We start from the raw sequence: 26,816 nt of genomic DNA, 5'->3' as shown, positions 1-26,816 counted from the left end.
TACGACGTTTAAAGGAAACTAATATTAACACTCATCAATAAGTAGTCATGAATTGGAACAAGAATACATTTTAAAAAATTGGAAAAGTAAAAAGCTAAACAGCTACGTAAAGTAGCACTTTTTGAGCAACTGTATTAAAATAGCTATTTATGCAACAAGTGCGGAAATCATCTTTACGCACGTGTATCATACAATGTTTTACTATGCATTGTGCGAGTAAATAAAAAAACATATCATGGCAAATAAGTTTAATTATTAAAAAATTGAAAACAAAAAGCACTAGTGCGGAAAAGTAGTACTTTCCGCATGATATGGCTCCGTAGGAAACGCACTTTTCGAGCACATGCATTGTAATAGTTTATTATAAAGGTTGCTTGTTGTTGTTGCCAGCACACATAGGTCGATTGTCATGAATTAGCTGGACAAAAATATTTTACGTTGTATTTTGTTTTATTTATTGAAATGATAATATGATATTCATTACATTATGACTTTCAATAATTATGTCAAACAATAAAATAAAAATAGCCTTTATTTCTACTATTACATTTACATAATTATATTCGTATTTAGTCCTGGATAATTTAACAGTGTAGTAGTCCCGATCGCTGGAAAATCTGACGCGAATTTAGAGTCGCCGAGATGAAAGAAAAAATCACCAACTGTCACGATGACATTCATATTCTGTTTCGCGCGGCTTTTACGCACATGTCGCTTTTTGAACAATTTATGTTTTATTGAGTAATTCTTAGTTTTTCCCGTTATAATCAATGCAGTTATACCTAAAAAGACGATATGCGGTGCAAAGTGCACATGTAAAGTGCAATATATAAAATATCGGAACGTAAGTACATTATCATCAGGAGATAATTGAAGCAGTCTTCATTTTCCAAATTCTTGCTACTATAAGGGGCTGTGCTAAAAGTGTTCCCGTGGGGAAACTTGGAGGTCTGATACAATAGTTTATGTACTTGACCTCACTTTATTATAAAATACCTATACAAAGTTTTTATTATATTCTTATACATTCTCGTGTGACGAGTTTGTCTATGTCCCTGTGGGACATTGTTTAAGGGTTGACTTGAAAATACCCATATGTCGCGTCGCGACATGGTGTTATGTTCTCTTTGTCCGTGGGACATTCTGGGAGATGTTGGCTTAAAAATATCCACATGTCACGTGGCGACATTGTTCCTCGTTCGTGGAATGAGGGTCAGATCTTTTTAAAATGACTTCAATTACAATGCTCATTGCATAGCAAGAAGCCCTTCGTCCGTGGGACAAGTAAGAGTACCGACTATTCAATAATAAAATGGAATTGAATATATGACCAGAAACACGTCATCCGTGGGCCGTGGGATAATACATGAAATGTCTTTTAATAGGTAATTAATTTCTTATAATGACATTAGCACCTGAGATTGACCTAACAAGAGATCCATAAATCCATATATCTGGATCAAATTTAGCGCATCTTGTCACAGTCATGGACGTGGTCCTGTGTCATGTACTTGCTATACATAAATATTACTAGCTTATTCTAGAATTGCTTGCTTATTGTTTACAAATAATAACAATATTCTGGAAGCTGCTGGAATAAAGTCTTTGAATAGAATAGAATAAGATTTTATTCGTAAGCACAAACAAGACATTACATAATATAAAAAGAAAACAAAATAAGATTAAGGTCTGTACCAAACATTTATAATATATGCTGAACCCTTTTGAGGCTTAAGAGGCCGTAGTCGATTTTAGAACAAAATTTTTAAATTGATAGATTTAGTAGTTGAAATTATACACATTTTGTTACGTAATATCTAAATAACAAGTATTGGTTTCTATTAGCACGTTTTCTCATCTTGCCTTTTAATAATGAGGTCGCGAGCGTGCGTCACCGGTAATATATGAAAGGAAGGGGCAGTTTTTAAAAATTCTTAAAAAATATATGGTGGTAAATTATACAAATTGATGTATAAGAATAGTTTCAGCAAATGTTGTAGATTGTTCAAGTATCCAAATTATGTTGAAATTAAGTCGATTTTCAGAGAAATTGTAACTTGTATTGAAGTAATTTCTGGAGAGAATTGAATTCGTTTAACTTTCATTTCCTCGAACTAAGTCATATAACAAAAATGTAATCTGATAAAGGTCAAGTACAGAATATGTGTAATACAAATTTACCATTTTTAGCAGTTTAAACTTTACGAAATTTACAAATAAGAGCGGCAAAATCAGTGCTTTACGCGTGTTTACCTAAACGTCCTTCAGAAAAAAATCATTACTAATTTAGTGAGTCTGTTTTCAAAAAATTGATCTGATAAAAGGCTAGATAAGAAGACGTGCTAATAGAAACCAGTACTTGTTATTTCAATTTGGTAACAAAAGGTGTTCAATTTCATCGAAGAAATCTATCAATTTTACATTTTTGCGACTAAAATCGACACCGGCCTCTTAAGAGGCATTGGCATGTCATGTTATTTTTCCTTTGCTAATCAAAAATTCTGTAGCATTATCCAGAAGAGAGGCAGTCAGTCTGCTAGCTGCTTAATAATACAATAAAATAAATAAGTGCCTCAGTAGTGCACTTCATAGTCTTCATACTCATATTATACAAATATGCAAAATAATGCTATCAGCCTTTATAAGGACAAGATCCAGACAACTGCCTTATTATGAAGGTCAAATCTGGGGGTTCATGGCATATACTATTTTCATTAACACTTCTTACAAGCTTCCTATAGCTTAAGCTTGTTTCATAAATTTCATAATATCTTATTGTTAGAACGTGGAATATTTCCCTTTGCAGGCAGTTTGGTAAATTGCCATACATGTTGACTAATACATTCTAATATCATAAGGAGAAATAACCCTTCAAGGGTTACTCAATTCAATTATAAATATAAATACTAATTTATTTTAGCCACTCTCACAAGAAATATAGATGTCACAACAAATTATGATATGTTCCCGGATAGCCCAGTCAGTTGTGCATTGAAATTTTTAAGTTCTCGAAGCCCAATAATTGCCTTTGGTGAAAATAATCAAACAATTCAAACATGACATATTTTCCATTTACTTCAGAAAAATTAATTATATATTGAATTATGCCAGAGAGCTATGGAGCGCAGCATATTAGGTGTAAAATCTATGACGTTGGCGACGTTGCCTGGCCGACCTGGCAGGATTTGCAGTGCCGTCATGTTTAGTGCATTTTTTGTTGACAGTGTTGACACTGACACATAGGGTCATGTTTATTTTGACTTATCAATTTGTTTGTGTAAATTGAAAATGATAGCAACGTCTAAATCAAGTTACAAAAATCATCGGTATTCTGGTCCGCGAAAACCCAGGAAAATTCAGACTCAATTGAAGCGGAATTCATGATGGTGAAGTTTCGTAAGGTACAGTTTCACTCCTTCATTGTACATTGTAATTTTCTAGTGCCGATCTTGTTAGAAAATAATTCTCACTTCTTCCGTAATGGTACGATAATAAGCAGTGAACAATACCTATATAATGTAATTATTACTGTTTTGGTTGCCGAATAGTCAATGTGTCACTAACTCTAGGTTTTTTTTAGGTATTGTGCAAAATGAAGAGGCATTCTTGGAAATAAAATGTTTTCCTCCATTAGCCAGAAAAAATCAGGACATCCTCACTGCAATAAAATAGAAACTTTCCTGGGGTTGAAAATGATGGAATTTTGTATATGAATGAAAAACACAATTATTACTACCAGGTAAGTAAGTGATAACTTTATTAGAATCCATATTGTTGCATCATCTTTCTTCCTAGAAATATTGTGCTATCATGATATTATTTTTCTTTCAGGTACAGGGACAACTACGGATAACAAATATGACAAAATGTTATTTCATTTGTTGTGTGAATCCATCTACACCAACAAGCCATCCACTGCTGGACATAGGCCTCCCCCAGGGATCTCCACAACGACCGGTCTTGCAAGACCGGCCAAAATATCAAGAAATAAATAATATAAATAAACATGATAAATATCCCGTTTTCTATAATAGTTATAATTAGAAGGCCATGCAATGTTGTTACTCACTGTACTTGAATCCAAAAAAAATAAAAATATAAAAAAGTTTTAATTTTATTTTACAATTACTACTTTATTATTAGTACATTATTGTACAACGTTTTACAGTACATAATTATGGCCCTTTACATTTTCGACATATGCACGTATATACACCATATGTACTAAAAAGTATTTTACAGTACATATGGTGCAACTTTCTCGCCCTAGTGCGTAAAGAGCACTTTTCGTGCATATTTCGAAAGTTTAAAGGGAGAATATAATATCACTGAAATATATTTCGGTTATATCGGAATCAAACAAGAATTCGAAGAAGAAAAAGTATAAGAAAGATAACACAAAAAGAACAAAAAAAAGTACCCCTGTCGTACCAGTCTCGAACCCGAATCCTCTTGCACGTATTTCCACGAACATACCGCAACGCCATTGCAGCATACTTACACTGCATGAAATTGTCTACTACAAGCATCACGGAAACACTGTTTGCATGTGTGAGTAATAGTAGGAAATAGCATGACAGAAACACTGTCGACATTAAAGGTGGTTTTTGCACAATGAAGTATTCAATGTTTATTATAATAGTTCAATATTTATGTAAAGAGTGCGCTAAACATACTTTTAAGTATACAGATACGAACACTATTCCACAAAAAAATAAAACCTGAAATTTGCGAAAGTGACGGGGTTTAAGCTTTGGGTAACCTAGTCGAACCACCTTAAATGGTCCATCCATCCATTGTTTTCCAATATCCTTTTGTTTGTCATCGTCGAAAACATGTAGGTTCCCAAACTATTATCACAAGTGTCACCGCCAATTATAAGCTTTATGTCGTTGTAATAAGGTCAAAACATCTGCACAAGAAAATGTTTTCCATTGTTTTGTAGCTGCACCGCACTAAAAAGCGTTTTACTATGGTAAGAGGTACCTAGAGCAAAAACAATTAGAATTTATTGAGAAGGTGCAATTTTATCAAGTTGATTTAAAGTGTTTATTAATAACTAGCGACCCGCCCCGTCTTCGCATGGAGAGTCAAGCATAATAAAATACATTCTGTAACAAGTATTCACATCGGAAGCCTAATAATACTAAGACTTCACTGTCCATCTGTCTGTCACCACTCACTAGGCTGTATCTCATGAACCGTGATAGTTAGACAGTTGAAATTTTTACAGATGTATTTCTGTTGCCGCCATAACAATAAAAAATTAAAATTAAATTTTCTACGGAACCTTCGGTGGGCGAGTCCGACTCGCACTTGTCCGGTTTTTTTAGAAGTTATTAATGGGTTAATTATTCTTAAAATATAGACAGACAGCCATCGCGCACTTTTTTGTAGACTTTTTTCCACCATACATTGTGTCGTTTGTATATTACCTCAAATGGATTGGGCAGCGTGATTTTTCCTAACTTCATTAGAAAACATCGACATATTTCTACCAATTTAAACAAAACCTTAACAAAATATACACATAAACATTCCCAAAGAAAAACTTCATTCATAAGTGAGGTCTGGTTATCGCGAACATACAGACAGACATACGGACGCGGCGGGGGACTTTGTTTTATAAGGTGTACCTACACTACATTATATGACAAGAAATACAATTTCATATCATGTTCTCAAATTAAACTAAAAATAAAGAAGCAAATTAAAAATGATTTTTTTTATAAATACTTACTTAATGCCAATTTCGAACCTTAGTTTGACTTCCTGCCTACATACTGAACTCGATGGTTCTAATATTTTTTTTAATAGTTACTAGCAGGTTTTTTTTTATTTTATTGCTAACCCGCAACTTAAAAAAGTAGCTATTTAAAGTGCTATATAAAATACTATTTTGATAAGAAGCGTGAATACTCGTAATACCTATTGCAAGCAAAAACTACCTGCTCAAGAAAGGGTTTTCTAAACCGTTTATTGAATTTCGACTCTATGACCCACGGAATAAGGTTAAATATGACAGAAACTCGTCATGAATCTTTTGTCTATTCATTTGTAGCTGGCGTTCGTTCCTTCGCTACTATCGTCAAGGACGTGTCCGGAGCCACGGATAAATAAGATACGTATCTTCGAATACCCGTTTATCCGTGTTAATTAAACGTGCGGAACGGGCCAGAAAACCGTTTACGTATTATTCGGAAACGGGTATTCGAAACGTGTAAACGAAACACGGATTCGACCGCGAGCCCTACTCTAAATATACGTTCTCTATGAAAATATGGTGTAAGCAGGCGCGGCCCGCCTTAAGGAGCGCGTGTGCAGTGCACTCCCATAAATAATCATAATGAAATTATAGTACCTAATTAATATATTACTATTTAAGATCTATCGTAAAAAAGTCAATACCAATTAAATAATTACCTTTATTCATTATAAGTTTATAAACAACCTATACTACTCGGCCTAGTCCTATAATTTCATATAGGAATCATAGGTAACGCGCGAAGCGGAGCGCTTTGAATTGCGCTCCTATGAAAAAGATTTAGTACATGAAATCAATAGGAATTTCAATAAGAGCGAAAGAGAAGTTTCGCCACAGTTCCGCACGTGAAACAGAAGATTTTCTATGAAGAGAGATAAAATTGGAGCGGCGCTCCTAGCCCGTTTGACCTTGCGCCCTTTCATCGAATGCGCGCGCATTAGGTACGCGCGCCATATAGGCTATTTGACTAATTTTTGAAAATGGGGTTATTTGATTGTTTATGACTTAATAATTACACTACATTGATATTTCCGTGAAATTTCCTGTATTAAATATAAAAAAACAATGTTAAAGTTTATTTATTTTGAACGCGCCCTAAACGCTGTTTTTGCAAAGGGGCTAATCACGTGACACGTGTGACGTCACACGCGAGTAAACTCAGTCAATGACCTTAGTAAATGTTATGGTTTATGTGCATTGAATTGATTATTTCACTGTAAAATGGTATATAAATGGTGTATAGTGCCGCAATGTTCAAGTACAACTATAAAAAATCCAGATAAATTGTTTGTTTCCGTTCCAACGAATCCCAAAAAAAGAAAATTGTGGTTAAAACTAGCGCGAAGAGACCCAAAGAGCATTTTAGCGCATACAAATGTTTTTATGTGTGAAGACCACTTCGATGTAAGTAATATTTAACTGTAAATAAAAATGGTAGTTAAAGCAGCGGATTTTGTTGTATTTAACGAAACAAGATCTAGGTATTTAATGTATTACTACATAACCTCATAACATAGCTCTTTCAGCATTAGTAGGTAGTTATATAGTAGCATACTTTTTCTTTCAAACTAAAGTGCAGTATGGAGATACTATTCTCGTCATCGTATTCTATATATATATCGTCGTCGTATTCGTATCATCGAAATCGAAATGTTCGTAAATAAACAATTTCTACGTATACTCACACAGCTGTTTTTACATTTCTATGTTCCGCAACATAGTCATCCGGATTATCTTTAAAGAAAAGTGCAACCATTAATGCGTCTATGTCTGGTAGGTAGCCGCTATCAGCTTTCACATATTTCGGCTCCATTTTGAGATTCTTATGAATATTGTGCTATTTATATACGGATAAATCGGAATATATCAGAAAACTGTGGAACAATAACTAAAATTAACTAAATACAAATAAAACAGTTAAAACACTCAAGGCAATCAAGAATGTTTACCCGCGTGTGACGTCATCCGAGCGTTGACCAATCACAGAGCGTTCACGTCCCTGATGAAATTTCAAAAAATATTAAATTTTCTTTCGTTTATTTTCCTAAAACTAAACATAATTTACATTCAAATATAGTGAAATATACTTTATTAGTTTATTATAGTCATACTTGTTATGGCCATTTTTTGCCCGGATGCTGCACTTCATGATAAAAGCAAGCCGCTTTGCACAGTGATAGAAGGGACCAAACTGAGTGATTTGACCCGCAGCAGCGCAAGTTTCACCCCTTAGGAACAGAGATGGCGCCACTTCTTTAAAAAATATTTCAAAAAATTCTACAAGCTAAACCAATGAACCGATTTAAATGTTTAATATCTCAAATGAAAGCTTATTATATACGTTACTTTTAAAAAATACTCAAAAAATATATACTGAATACTTTTGACAAGAAACGGCATCTTAAGTTTTTTTTTTACTCGATTGATAGTTTTTACTTGATTTCTCAAAAAAAATGTATGGAACATGAATAGTTTAATACATGTGCATATTACTGAATAAACAACAAGTATTATACAAAAAACTTGACACCGATACCTCTCGTACTTCACGAAATATGAAAATGTGAATGTAAATTTCTTCAAAATATATTTAAAAAAATTCTACAAGCTAAACTATTTGACCGATTTCAATGTTTAATATCTAAAATAAAAGCTCATTATATACATTACTTATAAAAAAATACTCAAAAAACATACACAGAATACTTTTGGCAAAAAACGGCATCTTAAGTTTTTTTTCTTACTCGATTGATAGTTTTTACTTGATTTCTTAAAAAAAAATATGGAACATGAATAGTTTAATACATGTATATATTACTGAATAAATAACAAGTATTATAAAAAAAACCCGACACCGACACCTTTTATTCTTCACGAAATATTTAAGTTCAATTATGCACGCTCTTACAAATAAATTTATTTAAAAGAAATCTTCAACCGCAGTAAGTGCACTGATTTTAATATGAAATGTGTCATATGAAAAGAAATCACCCAATTTATTTTAATAAATAAAAAATAAATAAATAAAAATTAAATAAAGTTTTTTCCTGGTGCTGAATTACAAAAAAATATAACAAAATAGAAATTATTTTTATTTAAAGTGACTACATTTGTAACCAAAAAACTTAAATGTCCTCTTCGGTAGATGTAGAACTGAAAAAGAAAAGTCGTTTTAAAGCACTCGTACCATTTCAATACTACAAAATCACCGATCATACATGAACTGGTTGCTGTAGATTACTGTTGAATTTTAATTTTAATTTTCTATGAAAACAATAAAGTGAGCTAAAAACATAATGACCTAAACTAAAAAACTTACAAATAAAAAATCTGACCTAGGTCTCGGTCGTGTGGTAGGGTGCCCAGAAGGCTGGCCGCATTTCCGCGCTGTATAGCTATGCTGATGCGCTGCGCGAAATAGTGACCAGCCCTCTGGTCACAAAGGGCTTCTGTTGAATTATATCTGTGCCTAGCTGATTACCATTAAACCTATAATTTTGTGCCAGACCTATAATCAGTGGTCAGCATGCAAAATAGCCCTGGATTGAGAACTACATTAACTTACTTATGATTTGTACAGCCACCTTTGCATGATTTACACTGGGCTGTGCATGGTAAGCTGACGCGACGATACCCACAACGCATAGTTTCGCAGCCAGATTTACAGCCACAATGGTCCAAGAGGCTTAATTGCGACCAAATCGCAGTAACTGCCGACCATTCCAACTCTCTTTTTCCTTAGTCCATCCCCAAGAAGATGAACATGGTATGAAAACTTCTGGTTTCAGAGCGTTTCCCTACATATATGGCCCGCTTGGTAAGCTGCTCGAAGTGCATGATGTAGGTGGCAGGGTAGGCAGGTTCCAATTTCTCGGCCAAATCATCTGCTTTGAAATTGGCCGAGAGATTTGTTCCCTGAACGAAGCCCTCCATTGACTGACAACGAAGGTGGACAAATTTGGTTTTCGTACTGGAAGAATTCGTTCAGATCAAGCTGCCTTTCTCTGGCCACTATAAAAAGACGGGAAAATAGGAGTACGTCAACTTTTAAGTTTTTGATTTTGTCAGTTGTTAGGTGTGTACCTACATATTTTAATTTTAGTATAAAGTAACCCTAGATTTATGTTATTGCTTTGCTATAGTTACAATTTCAAAAAACAAGCTTGTGACAAGCCTGCCACCTACATCAGCTGCTCTCTATAAACATGCACTTCGAGCAGCTTACCAAGCGGGCCATATATGGGGAAACGCTCCTCTGGAACCAGAAGTTTCCATACCATGTACATCTTCTTAAGGATGGACTAAGGAAAAAGAGAGTTGCACTGCAGAATTGTCGGCAGTTACAGCGACTTGGTCGCAATTAAGCCTCTTGGACCATCTGGCTGCGAAACTATGCGTCGTGGGTGTCGACTGTCGTCGCGTCAGCTTACCATGCACAGCCCAGTGTAAATCATGCAAAGGTGGCTGTACAAATCAAAATTAAGTTAATGTAATTTTCAATCCAGGGTTATTTTGCATGCTGAGTTGCTGACCACTGATTATAGGTTTGGCACAAAATTATAGGTTTAATGGTAATCAGCTAGGCACAAAAATAATTCAGCAGTAATCTACAGGCACAAAAATAATTCAACATTAATCTACAGCAACCAGTTCATGTATGATCGGTGATTTTGTAGTATTGGAATGGTACGACGTACGAGTCCTTCAAAACGACTTTTCTTTTTCAGTTCTACATCTACCGGTGAACCCGAAAAGGACATTTAAGTTTTTTGTTTACGAATGTAGTCACTTTAAATAAAAATAATTTCTATTTTGTTATATTTTTTTTGTAATTCAGCACCAGGAGAAAACTTTATTCAGGTTTTATTTATTTATTTTTTATTTATTAAACTAAATTGGGTGATTTCTTTTCATATGACACATTTCATATTAAAATCAGTGCACTTACTGCGGTTGAAGATTTCTTTTAAATAAATTTATTTGTAAGAGCGTGCATAATCGAACTTAAATATTTCGTGAAGAATAAAAGGTATCGGTGTCGGGTTTTTTTTATAATACTTATTATTTATTCAGTAATATATACATGTATTAAACTATTCGTTCCATAATATTTTTTTTAAGAAATGAAGTAAAAACTATCAATCGAGTAAGAAAAAAAAACTTTAGATGCCGTTTTTTGCCAAAAGTATTCAGTATATGTTTTTTTAGTATTTTTTTATAAGTAATGTATATAATGAGCTTTTATTTTAGATATTAAACATTGAAATCGGTCAAATAGTTTAGCTTGTAGAATTTTTTGAAATATATTTTGAAGAAATTTACACTCACATTCAAACTTTCATATTTCGTGAAGTATGAGAGGTATCGGTGTCGAGTTTTTTGTATAATACTTGTTGTTTATTCAGTAATATGCACATGTATTAAACTATTCATGTTCAATACATTTTTTTTTGAGAAATCAAGTAAAAACTATCAATCGAGTAAAAAAAAAACTTAAGATGCCGTTTCTTGTCAAAAGTATTCAGTATATATTTTTTAAGTATTTTTTTAAAAGTAACGTATATAATAAGCTTTCATTTGAGATATTAAATATTTAAATCGGTTCATTGGTTTAGCTTGTAGAATTTTTTGAAATATTTTTTAAAGAAGTGGCGCCATCTCTGTTCCTAAGAGGTGAAACTGCCGTTGCTGCGGGTCAAATCGCTCAGTTTGGTCCCTACTATCACTGTGCAAAGCGGCTTGCTTTTATCATGAAGTGCAGCATTTTGTTCATAACAAGTATGACTATTATCTTTCAGGATGACAGCAATTCGTTATATATTTTTAATGTTGTCAAATACCCTATTGTCACTTGTTTGTAAACAGACCTTAGTCAATTTTAAAGTAAGCGGGTGAATGCAATTTTGGCTTTTTTTTCATTTTAAATAATTAAACAAGAGTTTAAACAGTGAGTGCAAACAATTTGTTTGTTGTGAGGTGTTTAAAAATGAATGAATTTAACGTGAGAATGTGATAAAAGTTTACATAATCGACTCAAGTTAAATACAAAAGGAAGAACTTGAAGGAATACAAAAACTTATATGTCATATCAGACCAATATGCAAAAACACCGCGGCTGTGTTGTGTGGATGTGATACAAGGGTATTTTGTTTTTCGTGTTTCGTGTGAGGGTGTGTGGTATTTTGTCTCGTGTTTGCGGTGCGGCTTTGCGGTGGGTTGGTTTGGACCGAAACAGGTGTGTTAACAATTTAGCACATCTTTCCATAAAATAAAATAAAAAAACATTCAGTACCTCGAATCCATTTGAAAAATTACTTACAGTTGGCGTCTATCGGTCGTCAAGATATTCGTAATACCGAAAATCTATAACCGGGTTAACCTAGACTTCAATGACCGGGTGGACGAAAACCGACATCTATTCGTATTTTGCGACGGTTAATAGTATGTGTAGTAATGTAGTTGTAGTCTTTTTACTGTGAGTGAACTCCCATAATGTAAAGTCACCAACCGCCGCTGGGTGTAAGGTAACATTAAAGCTTATTAAATTCTACACGAAAAAGTCCTAGATATCTTTGCGGAAAAAATACATCTTGTTATAGAAATTTCCAGGGGATATTCTCTTAATATGAAACTTGGAGGAATATGAATTCCACTTTTGTCTATACGTTTGTACACGTTCTACCCCAATATCAGCATTTTACTCGACTGCGACTTAAACAGAAAGTAGGGTTATGGGTTTAAAGATCTTGATCATTTACACAGATGGTTTCAATGCAACCTATTGACCATAAACACTTCAAAGACTTCATATATATTTTTTATCAAATTAGTTACACAGCATTACAGTATTACTACCAAGGCACTGCGAACTACAAAACAAATAAAAATACAAAGATACGAGATAACGAGAAAACACAAAAAATTAAGTATTTAAGATTTGGGCGACGACGAAACAGCATGGCACCGTTGCGTCGTCTGGCTTGGTGTAGAATTCTGCAAGTTGCCCCGGAACCGCCGAAACACCACACCCTTCGGCCAGAAGTCCGCGCTAGCGATGGTGTCCTGCAGCGGCCGCGGCACGCGCACCACAAATGGACTGAAGTGCACATAGTGACGCGACTGTAGCTGGTGCACCCTCAGCGTATAGCCAGTCTTCTGACGGATGTACTCCACCACCTCGTCGGCTCCGGCGGAGTAATGCAGTCGAGATACGTAGAGCGCCTTACTCGGTGTTGCAATTCGTAGACCGGAATTAACCCGCTCCGCAGTGCCACACAGTCTTACGGGGCGACCTGCGTGCCTTTCTCTTCCTTTCCACCAGTGTGAATCCCTCCTTATCCACATTGGTGCGGGAGGACTTCTCTAAAAGGGGAGCCCGTGATTTACACGCCTTAGAAGGCTCGTTGACCCGGTTAGCTGCGACAGACTGACCGGCGACGTCAGCATAAGCACGCTGACGTGACTTGGAGGAGACAGGAGTCGGTCGCTCGCGCGGGGGGTGCGCGGGCGGTGCAGCGGCGCGTGCGGCACATTTTGCAGTGTCAGCAGCACGTAAACTAACGGACTCGACACAAGTGTCAGGTCGATAATCGCTCTTGAAATTTGAAACCGCCGACCGAGTTGGAGCATTCCGCAAACATGTAATTTCGTCACGTAATTCGGCGATAGTGACTAGGCTAGCTTCAAACTTCATAATAACTTCGGCTAATCTTGTATTTAGGGCCACGATTTCCTTAAACAAGAGGCGAACGTCGACATTATCCGGAGCACACGACGGAAGGATAGGGGCACCCGTCGCCACGAACTCCGGAATCCGATCCTTGTTTTCACTCAGGATTTTCATTATGTCCTCAAGGGACTTCTACCCGGCTTCATCTCCTCTCCGGTGAGGTACATATGTGCCGACGATCCCGAGGGACTGGCACAGCACTTGCTTCGCTGCACAGATGTCTTCCACGGTGAAACTCGACGCACGCGAACTCATCTGGACAGCAGTCACAGCATCTATCGCTCCTTCCTGCACCAGCTTGTTTTTTAGTTGCAGGAAGGCGAGGAACTCATTTGCGATGGGTTGAGTCTGTTCGGAGTCACTCATCGCGTCAATTTCCGAGCGGCGGCCGAGCCGCGCTAATTTCGCAATTAATAATTTAATTACATATCCATGCGTCTATGTCGCTGCGCGCATTGGACGCGACTGCCCATGCGACTAACAATGACAGTTCCATGTCAAACAATAGAGACCCTTTATTTATATGTCATTTTAGTTATTATTATTAGTGTATAAACATGATTTACTAGCTAATAGTCAAAATAACAATGCATATTAAGAATAATGCTTTTTTATTATCTATCTTAGTATAACTATTCACTATTCACACAAAATGGTCAAATGCTATTTAAAATAATCCAAATAAATAAAACATAGTATACATATGTATACAATGAGCATTTAATACTTAATCTTCACCTTTATTTTCATCTGCGTCTGATATATCAGGGTCTGTATATGGTTCAGCTAATAGTAGTAAATTAATAATTTCCTGACAAAATGACTGTGCTTTGATGTCTTAGCAGTGGATCTGAACTCAACACAACAGCCGATTGTATACGTCCAGGTTGCACTGTTCCCTTGACATTTTCTGGCATAGTTATGGCGATATAAACGAAAGTAAGTGCTTATTTTATTTTATTGTAATCTTAAAAACTCTAAATCAGTCAACCACAACTAACATAATAATATATGTCATAAGCTAACCCAAAGTCTAAAGTATTGAACACCAAAAGAACTATGATCGCATCGTGGGTCATAATCAGAGCCCGGAAGTTTCGCGGCAAAACAAAAGACTGTCGCAATCTTGCTAGAGTTAGAATTTTTTTTTATCGATATCGATAGTTTGGTAATGGAAGAAAATAATGGTCCATCAAATAAATAAAAAATTTTATAAGAAAATTTACGTAGTTTTTATAAAATTAAATTATATAGAAACAGATGGAATTCTTTCTTCTTCGAAATCTACGTCAGTATACATAGCAGCACATAACATTATATTTGGTTTGTGATATTGATAGTAGATAATCATTAATTACTCAACCTTCTTACGGGAGTAAACAATTTCGTTTATCACTATAAAGCCATATACTATTACATTATGTATACTAATTGTATCTGTTTCTTGAAATATTGTTTTTATTTGGTTAACTGTATTTTTCTTCTATTACCCAACTATCGATATCGATCAAAAAATGTTCTAACTAGCAAGATTGCGACAATTTTTTGTTATGCCGCGAAAATTCCGGGCTCTGGTCATAATATAACAAAATTACATTTAAACAAGGTAAATCCACTAAAAAATTACCAGCGCTAATATTAGCACTTTCTAAATTGATACAAATACAATCAAATAAAGTAAATATATTTAAAATGCATTAATATATTATGAATCATACCTGAATTATTTGAATCCATCACAATTTTTGGGCATTGTCACTTATAAAACACACAAATTAAATTTGTTCAACTCCTTCAACTGAGAGCGTTTAGAACAAAAACATAAGCGAGACGATTAAGTTTCAACTGCAGGTACATGCACATGGTGAATTTATTATTGGTGGAGGGAGTACTTTCTTGTAGGTGGGGTATTACTCTGTTAAATTTGATTGCAATCGGTAGTTAATTATTACTTTTGAAAATTTGACTTACGAGTATGTCCGGCTAATTCTTAAGAATCGACCTTTGTGCAGCATTTAGAATGGGATGAGCAGCTAGCTGTGCTGGGCTCTGTATGATGTTGACTTTTGTTATTTCTTTACGGATTAAATTTAGGGAGGAAAACTACTTTGTACACCAATATTCAAATATATGGTCTGTTTTTAAGGAAGTATGAACATGAACTCCCACTGTGGCACATGTTAATATGTTTCAAACAATACAGGGAGTAAGTGTATGGCCACATGGGTTGCGTTTACACCTATTGAGTATAAGCAAAGAGGATATAATATTATAGAGCGGTACTGTCATAGTAAATTTTGTAACCACAGTAAATTCACTGCCATCTATCGACACATTTTAAAACTAAAAATGAAGATTTATAAAAATACGATAAAATGTATTTATAATTGATTTTTTTTATTTGCATTAATTATTTTTATTATTATGACTCATTTTCTTTCACGGATATGCGATAAAATTGTTAAATAACAAACGAAACCGTCAACGCCCTCTATACGAGAGTAGGCCAAAGGCAGTAGCGACATCTGATCGAGAATCAAATTTTCATGATTTTCGAGGCACGTTTTTTCCTTAGACTGTATCCATCTATTACGAAGTTATATCTATCTTTGGTATAAGCAAGGGGGTTACACCTAGAGCTCCCGGTATCCGTGCTACACGCCAACCCGTGCGTCCGTGTTCTTAGCCCCGGCGGTGCTAAGCGTCCGAACTACACGAAACGAACCCGTCGAAGTCCGTGCCCGTGTAGTGCGTTCGGGAATGGACCTGCGTTCGGCTCAAACGGTTCGGTTCGGGTAAAAACGGGACCCTATTACTAAGACTCCGCTGTCCGTCTGTCTGTCTGTCACCAGGCTGTATCTCATGAACCGTGATAGCTAGACAGTTGAAATTTTCACAGATGATGTATTTCTGTTGCCGCTATAACAACAAATACTAAAAATAGAATAATATAAATATTTAAGTGGGGATCCCATACAACAAACGTGATTTTTTTGCTGTTTTTTCCGTAATGGTACGGAACCCTCCGTGCGCGAGTTCGACTCGCACTTGGCCGGTTTTTTTTTTTGTTTGTTATTGTTAATGTGTTATTGTTCGATGTTAAACTTGTGATTCTTCGCTCTTATAAAGAACGCGTCCGACCGTCACTATACGTCGAGAATGGACCGGACCCGCGCGTAATTAATATCCGTGCATCCGGACACACGGGTAACACGGGTACACGGACCTTAATTACCCGTTCCGAACGGGCCACAAATCCGGTTTTGTGTAACACGAGAACGGGGCCCCGGCGACAGGTACACGAAACCCGGACGCGACCGCGAGCCCTAGTTACACCTTTACTATGTAAAAGAATATAATAATAATGTGAGATAGCTTCTAGGATGTAGTATGTTCTATTACCTTCCAGTGTTTATCCAGAGTGACTTGCAACAGTGCTTCAGAGAGGCTCGCTAGACCGCCGGCACTGTGGCCGCAGGCGCGAGCCAGGTGGCGCAAATCCAGAGAGCTCTTTAGTTTCGCCCCCCAGTCGTGGAACAGATATTTTGCGTCATCAGAAGGAGAAACACCTACTTTGTAGAGGGTGTTATCTTCGAGTAATGTCTAAAACAAGTGTAACTAGGTATTACTTAACATACATCTTGATTACTACGTATGAATGCTATAACTGTCCCTTTTAAAGAAAACCTGTACATATTACCATACAATTCGCACAATAAGCACATCAAAAACATGATAGTTAAATTTAAACCAACACGATTTTCACTCATATTAGGGTTCATCCATTAATTACGTCACACCAATTTTACGGCAAACCCCTCCCCCTTGGTGTGACGTCACATTTTTTCAATGAAATCGGCAAATCGAATTAAGTATTATTAATATTTTATCAAAATATTTTTGACGAAAGAAATATTAGTAATTTTATAATCCAAAATTGATTAGGAAAGAAAATTAAACGATTAAAAACGTTTATCGTTCCAAAAACTTGTTATTTAACTGCACAGCGAATAAAAATATTTAAATATGTTAATGTGACGTCACAAAGTTCCCTCCCTCCCTCCTCCCACTTGTCACATTTTCTAGACCCCTAAACGTGTGATGTAATTAATGGATGACCCCTAATTTATAAAACTAAATCGGGACATAATCGCGTACACTCTTTTTTATTATTTGGCCTGACGTTTCGAACGTGACATTACGTCCGTGATCACTGGCAGACTAAATAATCAGGCAAATAATAATTGTCTAAGATTCATATTCATATTCATTTAATCCATTGTTATCATGTTCATCAGTACATTAAGGTCTTACATTTTAGTCTTAGTAGGTACACGATACCCTGCTAGGGCATACAATATAGGACATGTTACTTAACAGCTAAACTGAATAACTAAATAAATTACAATTAATTACAATAATTATCATGCAACACTAGGTTTTAACTTAATTTAAACATAAGAGCAATTTGATAGGTTGTTTTATAATTATATAAGTCGTGCATGTCAATTTGTTTTATATTAGAAAAACAATAATAATAATAAATTCATTCTAATCCAGTATATTATGTCATGTTTGCTAAATATTGATCCTCAAATAATTCTTCTATGGTATAATAATATTTCTCGACAAGTATCTTCCTTAATTTATTTTTAAATAACTTGATGTCGCTTAATTGTTTTATAGATTCGGGAATTTTATTCATTATTTGGACACATCGATAGAAGGGACCATTTTTAACTATGGCAAGCTTGCTATGCGGTAAGATAATTTGATTTTTTCGTCTACTCTCAGGTTTGAATACTTCCGTTCCGTTAAATAAATATGGGTGGTTCTTGACAAATACTGCCGCCTCCATGATAAGGAGGTGTTAATATTTTAAGGTCTGTAAATTCCGTCGACAACTATTTGGAATGCGTGTATTGGTCAGAATGCGAACACATTTTTTTTGCATAACAAATAGTTGGTGAGCATCGGTGCTCGCACCCCACAGGACTATGCCGTAACGTGGCCGCAGATTTCAAATTGGTAGTTATTTTTAAGACACTAAGTGCATATACAAATTTTGCAAGTTTTGATTTAATATTTTGGATGTGCGATTTCCAGTTAATGCCGAAGGTCGACCATATATAAAGATAAGCTCCTACTATAAAAGTAAGCGTACGCGATTAAGTCCCGATTCAATTCTATAAATTATGGTAGTTCGACTTTTATTATGAGCCAGCAGTCACATGATCAGCAATATAGTTAAAAATCTGATCCCAAGAGAACAAATTCACTCGTAGGGCTATATTTGCTTGCTATGATTTAATGCGTGCGCACACACACACACACATCATTCACTTACACACACATACATGCACACACACACACTAACCTTTGTATTTACATTTAGATTAAACTTTAAAATACCTACCTGCTATTAACTTGTGCACCTTTTTGCTCACGTAATTTAAATAAATAGATACATAGTGTAATTGGCAATATATGTAAAAAAAAAAAGTCAAAATTGATATATTTAAGTACATATCTTTAAACTGGTAACCACGATACAGGCTTTGCCTAGTGTGGAGACCACCGTTAATCTTAGGCTTTAACATCTAAATTTTAAACCTTTGCTGTAAAAGATTATTCTATTGTTGTAACATTAACTGGAAATAAATATTTTTATTATTATTATTATTCTGGATTTCACGGGCCTATAAATCCCGGTCTTTTGATAGGCTTGCGTGGGGTTATAGATCCAACACGTAGAGGCCCCTTGGAGAGCTTTAATGTCATGTAGAATGCCTGCTGGAACCCGTTCACAGGTGCAACAATAGACACCCATGAACCGGTCGCAGCAGGCATTGGGACTATTGTAGAAAAAGTGAACAGTATACCGGTTTATGGATTGAAGTTTGGCTGGTCAAAAGATTGGGCTATTGCTGAGAGGTCCGGACACCTGCCATAACAATGTCTGTACACGTTATCGAGGCAGGCGGTGACTCGCCGCTGACTAGATGGGCCCCTGAAACTGCCGTCGTGAAGACGACCAGGAGCAACACCGGTGTGAGCGGCTCAGGGGTGTCGAGAGGTGTGCGCCGCTTTCTACCCAGTGGCTGTTACCAGCCACTTTGCCAACTCGCGTCTTATGCATCTTTCACTTCCACCCCTGGAGCATATAGCTCTTACGACTCCCCTCTGGACGGCCAATGAAGGCAAGCCAGAGCTGAGAGTCCTGCGGGTCCCCTTGGGGTCCACTCCGACCGACGAAGACTCGCCGGAGACGGAGACCCTGACCGACTCTCTGGAGCACTCGGGTCCGTGGGGTCGTCACTCCCCAACAGCTCGCCACAAGCTGCCCTGCGGACTTATATTATTATTATTTTCAGGGGTTTTTTATATCTCAGCATAAGCTGGTAGTTAATGCCAGCTACGGGCCTAAGCCAAGTAGATGACATAAAGTCAAAGATATACATTTTAAAAATAGGTTATTCAGCTTATTCGGTTCTAGCTTCATCTTGTTGCAAAAACTTTCTAACGATTCTGCAGGTTCTAGCTTCATCTTGTTGCAAAAACTTTCTAACGATTCTGCATGTATTTAGTAATTATTATTATTATTAAATATATTTGGTATAACCAACATAGCTATAGTAACTTATTGTTAAACAACAAGTGGTTTCCTACTTTTAATGAGCTAGGGACAGTTTTCATTTGACTTAACCGGAACAGACCACAAAAACCATCAAGGGTAGACAGCTGCAACAGTGCGACGGGCTGTCTCTTGCGACCCACAGTCACCCATTCAGAGTCAAATCCTATGGCATTATGATACACACACTTCCTGAAACACACACACATTTTTTTATTTTATTAGGATAAATAACTAAATAGGTGGTATATTAATTAATTAGGTAACACATTATATTTTTGAAGCCACAACACATTATATCCTAGAAGTTTATAATTCATTATGCAGTGTATGTGTAGTATAGTATAGGGCAGGAGTCGGCAACAGGCGGCCCGCGAACCTCTCGCTTGCGGCCCGCGAGCCTCCTTGGCTATTTTGTATATAATTTTGACAAACAACAATACCTGATAAAGTCATAAATATTAACAAAGTGCGGCCCGCGTCCATTTCGTTAACTACTATGTGGCCCTTGGCTGCTAAAAGGTTGCCGAACCCTGTATAGGATATAAAACAACATCTCTTGTGTTGTGGACAAGAGACTGGAGAATGGAGACATAGTAGGCATTCCCTTGTCGTTGTCGCCGCGCCGACAGTAAGTATAGGAAGACTCACTTGCACAGACTATGATCAGTCATATTGTAAAATACATATTCAAATTACTTTAAAAAACTGTAAACTCGTGTAACAAATACTGTTTGTTAAATTAAAAATGCCGTATTGTAGTATAGATTTACGTTGCAGAAATAAATAACAACTTTACTGTATAAAAAAATGTCATGTAGAGGTGTTGTAGTAGGTGTAGAGTTCATATAACCAGAAAATATTATTGTATACCTACTCATGGACTAATATTATTAAATAAATAAATAATTTCTTTAAACTAGGTTATTTATATTAAAACTATTTTTTATTACACACTAATTTAAAAAATATATATCCCCTGAATGGGGGTTTATAAGTGAGGACATCCAATTTCTTTGTAAAAGACTGTCTGGCCTGTCCGCTAACATATTTAGTATGCTGTTGGCACTCCCCTGTATTCTGCTTCTGATGGACATGATCTTTTTACGCATAATGGCGTGGAAGTCCTCTACGTGTGCGTCGGCGAACATGCCAGATGCACTGCAGAATCTAGGGAGCCCCATCAGCACCCTAAACATGATATTATAAAGGACTCGTAAGGCGCTGAGGGCTCTCTGAGTATAACTAACCCACAGGCCACTGGTGTAGAACGATTGACAGAAGGACTTGAACCAGGTTCTCTTTACTTCCCCCGTACAATGCGCGAACCTGCGAGCCAGCATATTCCCCCGAACCGCCAGCGCCCTACGTTCCCTCTCAATATCACTGTCGTCCTTTAGGTCACTCGTGATAATGTGACCTAAATATTTGAACCGGTCAACCTTGTCCAGCTCCTTTTCATACAGCTTGATGGGCGGCACGTACACCGACGACATGCCCCGCACCGCGAAAACCATAACTTGCGTTTTGAGACAATTGTACTTCAGTCCATGTGAATCAGCATAGGTTTCGCACATGCGCAGCAGGTCCCTAAGTGCACTGACTGACGGACTCAGCAACACCATATCATCCGCGTAACTAATGTTATTGACCATTTGGCCATCTATAGAACATCCCGCATACGTGTTGCTGAGTCCGGCAATCAGCTCGTCGACATACAGACAGAAAAGCTTAGGCGAGGTTAGCCCCCCCCTGCCTCACTCCGCATTCCAGTCTGTATGTGTCGGATACCGCTCCCGCCCACCTTACACAGTTCTCTTGCCTCTCGTACCAGTGACTAAACAAGTCAACCAGCTCTTTAGGCATGCCGGTGGCCCGCAACTTTCCCCACAGTATCCGATAGGAAACCATATCGAAGGCTTTGGATAAGTCCATAAAGCATCCATAAACTGGTGTCTTTCTTTGGGTATAGTACTTGACGGTCTCCTTCAAGGTAAAAATTGCGGTCTCCGTCGAGAGACCGGCTCGAAACCCGAACTGAGCATCATGAAGATGTAAATACTTATCGAGCTGCTTACTAAGAAGACCGTCGAGCACCTTAGCTGTCACTGTAGCCAGCGATATGGGTCTATAGTTATTCCTATCGGATACGTCACCGGTTTTATTTTTAACAATAGGCACCACTAGTGTACGCATGAGATTCACAGGCAAATAACTATGTCTGCCTACTGTCTGCTTATTGTATACCTACTCATGGACAAATAGTATTGTATACCTACTCATGGACAAATATTATTTTATACCTACTCATAGACAAATATTATAGTATACCTACTCATGGGCAAACATTATTGTATACCTACTCATGGACAAATATTATTGTATACCTACTCATGGACAAATATTATTGTATACCTACTCATGGACAAATATTATTGTATACCTACTCATGGACAAATATTATTGTATACCTACTCATGGACAAATATTATTTTATACCTACTCATGGACAAATATTATTGTATTCCTCCTCATGGACAAATTTAGAGGAACGCAAAAAAAAGTTTTAAGTACTGGATTACAGCACCTAAAGTAATTTCAAAATTAGTAAACTTTTTTTTTGCATTCCTCTAAATGAGTGTAAAATATAATCTGACAAACACAAAAAATCTTTGCATTATTTATGGATGTTAGTAAAATTCTATTTTATTTCTTAGAACTTAGTCTTTTGTTTGACATCTCCTTTATGTTTGTCTGGAATATTCAGTATCCTAAATGCCAAATAACTTTTACTATACAAATGCTACAGCCTGCAAATAGTCGTATCATAATATTCAGTATTCTAAATGCTATATGTATCTTACCCTGCATTACATACGGATGTGAGACATGGACACTCAACAAAGAGCACCGAGACAGGCTTAAGTACTGCCAGAGGTCAATGGAAAGAAGTATGACGGGAACATGCAGACTAGTTGTATAAACTGTTTAGCATTCCATTTGGAAAAACAAATTTAGGTCGTAATTCTGCCCTTTTAAGAATGGCAAAATCATACATTCACATCCCAGGCTCTGCGGGAGTTGACATATTCAACAACAAACTTGAACAGTTTAAAAGAAAGGTGACGAAATATGTTGGCTCACTGGATGTCCCAAAGTAGTTAGTTAGTCATAGTTTCTTAAAAATTCTAAAATAATACTTAATAAAATATTAATAAAATATTTTTATAGTAAATATTTTAGTTAATGTAATGTACTAATTTCATATAGCCATAAGTTTACTGCATGTTCACTATTGTTCACAGGTACAAGACACTTATATAAGTTTTGGTTACCTATAATTAGATAAGCATCAGTCATGATTGTTATATAGATTTAAGAGCATGTAAGATGTATTATCTGTTGGTAATCCTTAATAAGGAAAATAAAAAATAAAACTAGACAAAGTGAGAAATGAAGACCTGAGACAAAAAACAAAAGTACCCACTGACGGTTCCATACTTTTTAGTATTTGTTGTTTTTGCGGTAACAAAAATACATCATCTGTGAAAATTTCAACTGTCTAGCTATCACAGTTCATGAGATACAGCCTGGTGACAGACAGACGGATAGACGGACAGACAGACGGACAGTGGAGTCTTAGTAATAGGGGGGTACGGAACCCTAAAAATTAGTTTGAGATTGGAAGTTGGAAGAAAATAGGGGAGGCAAGTTGTCAAACAGTGGGACACAATAAGATTGTAATAATAATAAAGATAGGGCTGCCACATGAAACCTGCAGTAAAGCTGTCATATTATAAAGGTACATGGTATAAGAGTATCCACAAAAAAATTAAAGGTTATTTTACTAATTACTTATCTAATCACTAACCTTCTTATAATAGTTACCGCTCTATTGCATGCCTCTTCATCAGTAACTATTGAAACGTTCATATAATGAAAAGCCTCCGAAGCTTTTCTAATCCTCCGTTTATACTTTAAAACAGTAAATACAACGGCCGCAGACAATACTGTAATTACTACGGTTGTTACACTAAAATTATGTTTTAAGATCATTTCCATATTTTAAGTCGTAAGATCCAGACGTATAATTTCTTATTCAAGTATATTCCCTTTCTTAAAGTAAATATTAATAGACCATGTTAACTTTCACTAGACTTATATCGACCGTCTAATGAAAAATGAAACCGAAACCACAGAACAACAGAACATGCACAGAACTGGATGGTGATGGTGGATGACAAAGAACAACTGTCAAGCTTGCTTTTTTTTTTTTATGGCCAGGTTACGAGACTTTAGCCAAGTCTTTATTTTGTTAAATTGCTATCCACACTCTACCACCGCGTAGTCTGGAGCGCGCTTAACAGGACTGTCATGTCGATTAAAGGATTCGATTGACAACGTCAAACGCGAATATTTAAAATTTTTAAATATAATTATTAAATTTATCAGATTAGCACCTGGTGTAGCTAGATCTATTCTCCCATTTGTGTAGGTATTCTTACTGAACCTAAAATTTTATAAATGGAGAATGATTCCCTCGGCGATCCTGGAGGGTCAACAGACCCTCCAGTTCGGACCCCGCCGTCTCCCGCTGCGTTTGTAACTGTCAGGAACGATATCTGCCGCGATATTTCAGCCCGCAGATGTAGGCCGGATATCGACCTTAAGACCAGATCCCGCATCCCCATTAGCGAATATAAGTCTAAAACAGATGGCAAGATTGCTGGAAATAACAAGGAAGCGGGTATTGCCCTTAGCAACTCATTTTCTAGTTTACCACATACTGATACTGATTCTCAGGACTCTGAGTTGGCCCTCGGCCAAACACTGAAATGGCAAGACGCTACGTCTAGTAATATTTTGCCAGATAAATTCCCAAAGACAAAGTCTATTTCGTCGTATAGCCTCAAAATTAAAAATATGGCACAGGGACAGGAGGTAAGACTGCCGACTGATTCCCATGATGATTCCGACTATTACAAAAGTGATGATGAAGAACATTTGATAGAGATGGAGATGAGCAGGCAAACTATTAAAAGACATAGAGAAAAGGAAAATGGGAGTGAAGATGGAGAGCCAGAGTGGAATACAGTGGAAAGGAAAAGGAAAAAGGAGAGAAACATCACAATGGCTCAAGATGACAGCGACAAAGCTAACCTTCAGGTGTATATCTCGAATAAAGAAAAACTACCCAAACAATTTGCCATGGCTCGTTTTTTAAAAGAAAATAACATTAAAGGTATTTGTGCAATAAAATATTTAAACCCTTATAAAATTCGGCTGGAGTTTATTGACAAGGAAAATATGGAACAAATATTTCAATGTGAAAACATTATTAAACAAGGTTGGGTTTTGCACAGACCAATGGAGATTGGACTGAGCTATGGCATCATCAGAAACGTAGACCTTGATCTTTGCGAGGAAGATATACTAAAGTTAGTGTCTTGCACTGAGACAGTCATTTCAGTCAAAAGATTAAACCGTCGAGATAAAGGCGATGGCCATTGGTGCCCGAGTGAGGTGGCACGGCTATCCTTTAGGTGCTCGAAGCTGCCACCTTTCGTTTACGTAGATGGCTTACGAATTAAGGTAGAGCCCTATGTTCTCCCTGTGACCCAATGTTTCAAATGCTGGAAAATTGGTCATAGCGTTAGAAATTGTACATCAAAATTATTTATGTGCCCTAAATGCGGAGGCGATCATCCCAACTGCGTAACTGCAACTTTCGTGTGCGTCAACTGCCGTGGTAACCACATATCGATGGCGAAGATCTGCCCAGTATACCAGAAAGAGAGGAAGCTACGGGAGTTGATGTCCGAATTCAACTGTACATACAGAAAGGCATTGAGCCTTTACGCAGCCCCTATACCAAGACCACTGGAGGAAGAAAATCCGTACATGAATAGTCACTCATTCCCTCCAGTCAAGCATAGTCCTCCACCAGGCTCTGATAAATCGCCATGTGTTTTATCGTACAGTAATGTTCTTTCAGAAGGAAGAGTCAATCCTATTCTGAATCATCAAGTTCAGGATCCAGTACCTGGTACTTCCAAGCCTGGATCGTCAGAACAAAAAATAAAAATTCAAACTAAAAACGAGAAAAGGAAGAAAACCGCTGTTGACCCTCCCAAGATAGAGTGGAATGCAGAAATTAACGCTCAAAGTGACAATGTCAATGGACCTCACGAGAACGAGAACGATCGGAAAACGACATTTAACGAGCTGTTAAGACGGGTAAAGGAGGTGATTTTCCTAAATAGTATAAGTATCCAAGATAAAATTCAAGGCGTTATTAAATTATGTGTGGAATGGCTGGTGATTCTGGCGGCAGGATTCTTTTCAGACTCAAGTATAGTTAAAGGTTTTTTACAGTTTGTTAATTATGGCTAGTTCTAGCAATTCCATTAGTTTAAATATTATCCAATGGAATGCCCAGAGTCTGTTAGGCAAGCTTAAATCGTTTCAAGAATTGTTAAGATTACAAAAAGTTCATATTGCTGTGGTAAGTGAAACATGGTTATCTAAAGATTATAGCGTTAGAGTTCATGGTTATCAGGTTTACAGGAAGGATAGACATGATGGTTACGGGGGTGTAATGATTCTCGTACACAACTCGATTCAATGTCTAATTTCAAATGTTGTCATTGGTAATGCAGGTATCGAGTTCCTGAAGGTTAAGCTTTTAA

At 36.6% G+C, this 26,816-nt stretch overlaps 1 protein-coding gene across 2 annotated transcripts in view; it reads right to left on the bottom strand.

Moving 5' to 3' along the window:
• LOC134754273 (exonuclease 3'-5' domain-containing protein 2) overlaps positions 1-24,323 on the bottom strand; it is a 446,643-nt gene extending 422,320 nt beyond the window's left edge. For both annotated transcript variants that reach the window (XM_063690496.1, XM_063690495.1), the window contains exons 1-3: positions 23,999-24,323; positions 20,163-20,319; positions 16,896-17,096 (exon numbers count right to left, since the gene is read on the bottom strand). In XM_063690496.1, coding sequence (XP_063546566.1) covers positions 16,896-17,096; positions 20,163-20,319; positions 23,999-24,189 — 549 coding nt within the window. In that variant the 5' untranslated portion in view covers positions 24,190-24,323. The remainder of the gene's footprint in view (positions 1-16,895; positions 17,097-20,162; positions 20,320-23,998) is intronic.
• Positions 24,324-26,816: the final 2,493 nt, after the last annotated feature.

Source organism: Cydia strobilella, chromosome Z (assembly GCF_947568885.1).
Source record: "Cydia strobilella chromosome Z, ilCydStro3.1, whole genome shotgun sequence".
Taxonomy (NCBI): domain Eukaryota; kingdom Metazoa; phylum Arthropoda; class Insecta; order Lepidoptera; family Tortricidae; genus Cydia; species Cydia strobilella.
The sequence above is the reverse complement of the archived record's forward strand: the minus strand, read 5'-3'. Positions and strand labels throughout refer to the sequence as shown.